This window comes from Orbicella franksi, chromosome 8, assembly GCF_964199315.1.
Source record: "Orbicella franksi chromosome 8, jaOrbFran1.1, whole genome shotgun sequence".
NCBI lineage: Eukaryota > Metazoa > Cnidaria > Anthozoa > Scleractinia > Merulinidae > Orbicella > Orbicella franksi.
This window is the reverse complement of record NC_138152.1, coordinates 14,811,466-14,819,271: the sequence shown is the minus strand read 5'-3', so window position 1 is coordinate 14,819,271 and position 7,806 is coordinate 14,811,466. Positions and strand designations below refer to the sequence as shown.

The window sequence follows — 7,806 nt, the reverse complement described above, 5'->3', positions numbered from 1 at the left end:
CGTTCGCTCACTCGCTCGCTCGCTCGCTCGCTCGATCCATCGATCCATCGATCCATCGATCGATCGGTTTGTCGGTCGGCCGGTCGCTCCTTCTGAAAAAGAAAATTCACATAAGGATAGAGTATAGGGAGATTTGCAGAGTGGTGGAAAGAACGAGAAGGATAGGTACAGCCAAGACAAAGCTATTACGTTTATTTGTTTGTTGTTATGTTCGGTGATTGTTATTTTCTTCTCCTTGCATTGGTCTCAGAAATTATCCCAAGTTCGTGTGGTTGGAGTCACATGTGCCGCTTGTGTCTTTCCATGCTTGGACAAGTTGAAGTTCCCGGTATGTTTTACAGTAATCCAGCATTACTCAACTTTAAAGGAGCACAGTCACGGTTTGAGCATACTGAAAAGTTTAGCCTCAATTCTTCAAATTCTTCGTTTGCAATCCGTGTTAATCTTCCCCATCCTTAGCCATCCTTGTTCCTTTATGGTTTATTATTTTCTCTTTGGTGTTTTTCTATCTTATTAATCTGTTATTTTCAGGTTTCCTACCATGTAAGGTCATTCCTCACATTGGCATTGCGCATCCTTACTGCGCATAATTTATGGCGTCATTAGCGCGCGCTCGTGCACGCGCATATTGAAAACATGACGGATTTGCCTTGATATTGAGCTCTTTCAGTTGAAAAATGGCTCTAGCTCACCAACGAGCATGGGCACCCCAATTTTTTTCCAGCCATTGTACTGAACTAATCGTAAACTTCGCATGAGGAAAGACTGATCTAATTTCTACTGCTGAAAATTGAATAAATAAGAAAAATAGCAGATACACTGTGGTCTTTTCTATTTTGCAGTCGGTAACCACGTCAAGAAATTTGGTTCAAATTTTTAATCAAGGATTTAGCTTTCTATCTGAATCAAACTTAAAATGTTTATTTGTGTGCGACACGATGTATTGACTGTAGTTTAATGCGTTTTGCTATGAGTCTGGGCTCACAAAGATTTCACAATTACTGAGAATGCGTTTTTATAATAAGCATTAAATAATGCCAAAATGGGGCATTTTCAATGCCTCACTGCTCCTTAATGAGCATGGGCACCCCCCCCCCTTTTTTATTTCAAAATTGAAGTTATCATATGACAAATATTCAGTGGACAAAGTTTGAACAAAAATCTATTGTCACTTTTACTTCAGAGGAATTACCTTAAATGTAATTTTGTATGTGCCCAAAATAACTCAAAATACCGTGACTGAGCCCCTTTAAGAAACGGAATTCAAGTAGAATGTTAACATGGTGCGATAATCTCATGAGCATGAGTACAATGTTTCCCCGAGAGTTTCAATGTTCCCCGAAGCGAATCCCAGTGGAAAATCAGGAAACTTTGTTTACCATAGTTTCGAGAAATTCCTCGTGATTGCGAGCAAGCTTTTGTTTTTCTAAAGAGTTAGGGAGCTGAACTGTTTTGAATCGTCACGTGATACGTTCTCGTCCAATAGACAGCCGCCTTTCAGTTGGATTTAGGTACATGCTCTTTTCGCTTTTTAATGAAACCCAATCTCCTATACGCATCCAAGCCATAGATACCCAAAGCGCTTGTTCTATCTTTCCGTTACCACGTAAAGATCGATGAGATCTTGACCATAATTGTACTGAAGCTAAGGTTGCTGCTTCATCGAAATGCTAACTACAGTGGATCCTCAATACGGACACCAAAGAGGTAGACTTGAGTGTCCGTAAAATTGAAGTGCATATTGTGTGAACATACTAACAAGGGATCAAGGAACGATCTGTAACATAGAGGTGTTGGTATTAAAGAGGAGTCTGTAGCAAAGAGGTGTTGATGAGGGGAGGTTGCAGTGTATTTTAGTTGGGTAAATGGGTAGAAAGTGTTTTCTTTCATAGTAAGCGTAACACATTTGTTGTTCCTCTTTCAAGGTGTTACTTCTGGACGAATGCAGCCAAATGACTGAGCCAGCTTCTTTGCTTCCCATGGCCAGGTACGTGAGTTAATACATTTGGGCCGAGTTGTTTTAAGTTTGTTTTGTGGTCTACTGAAGGTTTACTGATTCCTCTTGTATAGAGTGTTTCGCGCTGCTTATGTTTTGTCTCGTTTGAGATCAGTCGACGTCATAGCCACTGGAGAATTAAAAAAATCAAAAGAACTACTCAAATCATAGTTCGCGCAGATCGTGTATTTACTTAATCGCTCTCGAACAACTTTGGTCTCAACTTGAGGCCAAATTGAGGAGTTAGGTAAAGGTGAATAAACAACTGGGTCCTGGATATAGCGAACTTTCACGTACCCAGCCAGCCAACCACCCTGGGTGTAACGGACGTCTGTTGTTCTATTCACTGATGATATTTTAAGCTACAATTCCTGCCGCGTTAGTGCCAGAATTAAGAGCCGCACAATTTGCAAAACAGCTTTCTTTTCTTATCAGAATGGCTTTAAGAATTGACTGAGTGTACAGTCTTCCTTGGCAAAGACACCAATCATCCTAATATATTCCTTTATCAGTTTTCACAGGGACACATATCTTTCTGAGTTGTACTGTGTGCTTAACGAAACCTTGCTAAATTATTTTGCAGATTTGAATGCCGGAAGCTGGTCCTGGTCGGAGACCCAAAAGTAAGTAGCGTACGGGCCTCTTTCCTTTTTTTTCCACAGTCCTGGTCGCCAGTTAAATTGCGCGTTTGTTTATTTATGTTTTATTTATTCAGCAACTGAGCCCCACTATTCAAGGTTCAGAGCCTGACCACGAAGCTGGACTTGAACAAACTTTGTTTGATCGTCTCATGAAGATGGTAAGTTTTATGAAACCTTTTTGTTAAGTTGGTTGGATACAGATATCTGTTTGCAAATTAACTGTAATTCCTATACAGCTATACCCCGAGACGACAGAGTAACTCGATTACAAAACGCCTATCAAAAGAAAGTCCACCGAAAGTTTTGGGAGTTTCCACACATTCATTCCATTCATAGATGGTTATCCCTTAAGATTTTGACAAACGTAAGTTTAATATGAAGACAAGAAACCTTTGCAGAATATTTGGCCTATTATTATTTCTTCGCAAAACGCTGATCTCATGAGATCTAACCCCCCTTTTTTCCCACCCCTAAGGGGTACCAATTCTAAAACAACATATAACCTCCTGTCATATTTTTTTTTTTCGGTTCAATACGTTAAAGGGTACCGCAAAAGCTGCCGCTCTGGTCCTTTTAAGGCTGAACACCCTAAGTGTCAAAACCGCTTTTAACCCCTAAAAGGTACCACGACCACCCCCGTCCTTTTTATGTGGGAGACTCCCCCCCCCCCCCCCCCCCCCACCACCACCACCACCACCAGGATCTAACTTACGTGAAAATAATAACAGTTCAAAATTAATACTCACGTACTGTATGACATGCATTTGGTGTTATTTTTGCGTTTCAGGGTTATGAGCCTACTATGCTTAGAACACAGGTAATACTCCTCTTAATGAGTATATTTTGAAATTACGCCGGATATTCCAGTCCCCGTGATTTGACTGAATTGGCAAATTTCCTCAGTGGAGTTTCTATACAACTTTACCATAAAAGCCGCGAAGGACGATTTGATGATGGACCACGAGGTGGCAGAACATGTAAAGTGAGCGAAGGAATTCTTAGAATTACGAATGTGTTATGGCACATTTAGGCCGGCAAAAGTGTTACCATAATATTATGCTTGTAATAAGATCAAAGTGACTGATTCTCGTTTGGTCTTATTTTCAGTACCGTTGTCACCCCGCCATTAGTGCTATATCAAACAGGTACGTGTTACATGTGCATTTCTTCTCTTGGTGACCTGACACTGAGGTACAAATCTTATCATGTGGAGCGGGTAAAGCATTTCTCATTGGAAGCGATTACTTATAAATCTGATCGTCGTCGTAAATGTTTTTGTTTGTTTGCTTTGTTTCGTTTGTTTTATTTTTCTTTTGTTTAGCCCTTGGCCCCAATCGAGGTTTTCACAACTTTGAAAATTATTTTTCGAATCCTAGGATTTGCCTCACTGGGGCAAGAAAAAATTATGTGTTTTATTAATCATGTTTGTTTTTTCTTGGAATAGATTGTTTTACGAAAACAAGCTTCTTGATGGAGTAACAGCAGAAGATCGTACCCCAGTAGTGGTGAGTAAAATGTTTAACATATCATATTTGCATTGAGGCAAAGGCTAATTCAGTTGCGACAACACGCCTCACGCTCTCCATAACGGTTCTGATTTATCGGTTCAATAGGATCATGTTCCCACTCTGTGTTTTTATAATGTGGGGAAAGGAAAGGAGAAATGTGGACGAGACGGAAGTTACTATAACGAAGAGGAGGTGAGATACTCGTTATATGAAAAAAAAAAAATATATATATATATTCTTGGTCTGCTAGTTAATATACATAATATTACATTCATGATAATTTTTTTGCCTTATCTGTTTTTTGTTTGTTTGTTTGTTTTTTTCTTATCTCCGGTTGTTTGTTTTTGTTTTTGTTTTTGTTTTTGTTTTTTTTCCGTGCTATTTTCTTTTGGTTCCACTGTCTGTTTATCTCTGCTTCTTGGCTGTTGGGCTTCTGAAATCCTCCCTCACTGCTTGTTTTTTTTTTTTTGTTTTTTTTGTTTTTCTCCTCTTGTATTCCTCTCTGAGACATATGTATTCTTCCATGTGGTGTTTCCACCTATGGTTTGTTTATCATTGTTTTATTGATTTCGACTCTTTTTGTTGTGCAGGCTAAATTTGTTGTGTTTCTTATCGAATGCTTGCTGGAATCTGGCGTGGACCCAGCACAAATTGGTATGTGACGACTCAGTGTCCTAAAAATAATAGTCTTTGATAGTTTATTACCATTGGAGATATAAAGCAAATGCCTAGATATTCGTTTGCTCCGTTGTTTTTAGAATTGTGGCAAAGTCTCATACACGCAATAATTAAAATGAAATATTGTTTACATCGCAAGCCTGGGACAAAGGAAAAATCTTAGTTCCTGGCTGGTTCGAAACCCTTACCTCCCAGGTAACGGTCAGGCTTTTAGGCCATTTACAAGGTTCACATGTGACCTACGGCCAGGATAGTGCTAGCATCAGCAATGTCAGCTCCTTTTTGGAGATTAAAGACGGTAAAATTTAAGGTCGTTGAAAGATCAACGTGGGACAGACGAGTCAACGACGAGCTAACAGTACTTTGTATTTGTACTGTAGACGCCTGCTTATAATCCCAGTATTTCAACGTAAATGGCAAAAGTGATAATAACAACAGCAAGGATGGTACAAGGGGATTTAAGTTTTAAGTCGAAGAGTTTTTTTTGTTTGTTTGTTTTCTGACCTGTGTCCTTAATGGCAAGGAACCGACAATTTCTGTATCTAACCGAATCCAAGAGGTTGCCTGGGTTCCCAGTGTTTGCTTACTTGTTGTCAACATTACTGTTACGGCTACATTAATATCAACGCTTTTATTTTATTTTACTTTTTTGTTGTTGTTGTTAGGGGTGATAACGTTGTACAAGTCCCAGCTGCAGACGATTTCTACCAATTTAACAGCTTCCAGGTACAAAATACAAACTACTTTTGGTAGTTCCGTCACACGGAGTAAACCGGGTGCATCGGGCATCCCGTAAGCGACCACCCAAAAAGTCAAGCCTAGGTCGTCGCTTATGGGAGGTGGTCGCTTACGAGAGCTTAGACCGTAATGGGTCAAAATTTTTCCTCATTAGAATGTGGTAACTGCCATGCGCCAATGCCGATGCAATGTTTATTCATGTAAAGTCAATTTCGAGAATAAATTCCGGTTCTTCCCATTGACAAATTTCCGTCTCTTGAACTAGCCAGGAATACGATAATGTTACAACACCTTATCCATTTTTCGCTCCATTATCTGTGAAGTGGTCGCTTACGGGAGCGAATAGCTGTTATTGAAGTTATCAGCGGTTTGACATACAAACAAGGCGAAAGGGTCAATTTTGCTTTGTATTGACCCGTTCGCTTCGTTTGTATGCCTTTGTAAACAAAAGAATATTTGACGGCAGGCTCAACTGCGATAACAGCTATTTCAAACTTTTAGCTCTAAAAGTGGTCGCGGGCGCTTACGAGAGGTGGTCGCTTAGAAGAGGTTCCAAATATAGAAATACTGGAATGTGCGACAGCATTACAATATACTAGGACGAACTGGCAGTAAAGCTATGCGTCTCTTCGGTTTCCTCAGAAAATACCGTGGCTCCATTGGAAAAATTATATTTAATTAATAGGGGGAATAGTTATGAAGCCCGGCAAACAGATGACAAGACCTATTTTGGAAGGTCGACGACCTCGTGCAATCTTTTGTTAAACGCTGTTCTCGAGTTGCGTTACCCGAACGTTTTCATTGGTTTTCTGCTGAAACAGAGGTAAACACCTCTTGTGCCTTGTCCAAGGGTATGGCTAAAACAGCGAACAGAAAATACAACATAGAAATCTGTCGGGCTTCATAACTATTCCCCTCTATTACCTATGGCGAGACAAAATTCAGGTTTTAAAACAAAATTGTGTTTGCTGACAGGCGTGTATATGGATGGCAGGGTGAGCACTTTGAAGAATGACCTTTAATAAGCAGACGTACTGAGCATCTAATTTTTACAATAACATCATCGAGCACGTGAGTGAGGAGAATAAAGAAGCTGACATGAAATACCCGGCCTCTTTTTCTTGTGCAACATTAATCTAAAGCTATTACTCAATATTGATTTTCAGGGCCACCTCTCACGCCGAACTCAAAGCCATTCAGGTAGGTGACTGCTGCACACGTTTCATTTTCAAATGCTTGCCATTCGTCGCTTCAGCTGCCTACTTTTACCTAATTCCCAGTCCAGTTCTGTTCGTTTGTGAAGCATGCCAGATTGCCTGATCATATTTCGTTAGTCAGCAGCTAGCTAGACCAAATGACGCTTGCTTTTGTTTAAAACGAACAGATTTCAACCGTGGACGCATTCCAGGGAGGTGAAAAGGATCTCATCATTTTATCGTGCGTGCGCACGGATCACATTGGATTTATTGACTGTGACAGGTGAGGTGCACATGCGGTAAAGTGCTGTCACGTTTTGCAACATGTGATCACATGATGTTACTTGCTACTAAGTGCTACGTCCTGCGTTCTACTACTGCTATCCCTTTATTTCCTTACACTGAAAATATACGTGAAAGGTCAGGCGATTTTTGCTCTCTTTATGTGGATGACACCCAATGTGTTATGTATACTGACCAAAGTTGATAGAGGTGAATGGTTATGAAATCCGACAAAGTTCTTTGTTGTATGTTTTTGTTCTCTTTTTTGGCCTTGACCGTGCACAAAACACACTAGTTGTTTACTTTTGACTGAAGAACTAACCAGTAGAAATATTCTTGTTACGTAATTCATGTATAGTGAATGAGGCCAAAACAAAAGATTGTACACGGTCATGGGCCTTCCAACATAAATCTTGGCATCTTTTTTTTTGCTCTTTTAACGCTTGCCGGGCTTAATAACCATTCGCTATTAACTATGTGCTATCTGACTGTGCTTTTTTTTTTTCCTTTTCTTTTCTCTTCTTTTTTTCTTTTCATTTCTCTCGACGCTTCTCTTCTCTCTTCTTTGTTTTCGTTTTGTTTAGGCGCACTAATGTTGCTTTAACGAGAGCTAAAAGGTTTGTATTGTTATCTTTTAGTTTAAGTTCTTGCTTGGTTGTTTCTTTAACTGTCAGAGTAAATATAATCAACTTGGACCTATTTTGTTGTTCTGTTTGTTATCACTGGTGTTTGCTGTTTGCTATGTGATTCGCTTTATTTATTCGATT

General features: G+C 39.7%; 2 protein-coding genes across 4 annotated transcripts in view; both read left to right on the top strand.

The window, feature by feature from the left end:
- Positions 1-7,806, top strand: part of LOC145494756 (2-aminomuconic semialdehyde dehydrogenase-like) — a 119,503-nt gene that overhangs the window by 75,761 nt on the left and 35,936 nt on the right. The window lies entirely within an intron of this gene.
- LOC145494684 (5'-3' DNA helicase ZGRF1-like) overlaps positions 1-7,806 on the top strand; it is a 71,507-nt gene that overhangs the window by 60,161 nt on the left and 3,540 nt on the right. For all 3 annotated transcript variants that reach the window (XM_081474234.1, XM_081474233.1, XM_081474232.1), the window contains 13 exons: positions 251-328; positions 1,926-1,987; positions 2,580-2,619; positions 2,712-2,795; positions 3,425-3,454; positions 3,745-3,782; positions 4,082-4,142; positions 4,251-4,337; positions 4,736-4,799; positions 5,489-5,549; positions 6,728-6,761; positions 6,946-7,040; positions 7,624-7,656. In XM_081474234.1, the coding sequence (XP_081330360.1) occupies positions 251-328; positions 1,926-1,987; positions 2,580-2,619; positions 2,712-2,795; positions 3,425-3,454; positions 3,745-3,782; positions 4,082-4,142; positions 4,251-4,337; positions 4,736-4,799; positions 5,489-5,549; positions 6,728-6,761; positions 6,946-7,040; positions 7,624-7,656 (767 nt within the window). The remainder of the gene's footprint in view (positions 1-250; positions 329-1,925; positions 1,988-2,579; positions 2,620-2,711; positions 2,796-3,424; positions 3,455-3,744; positions 3,783-4,081; positions 4,143-4,250; positions 4,338-4,735; positions 4,800-5,488; positions 5,550-6,727; positions 6,762-6,945; positions 7,041-7,623; positions 7,657-7,806) is intronic.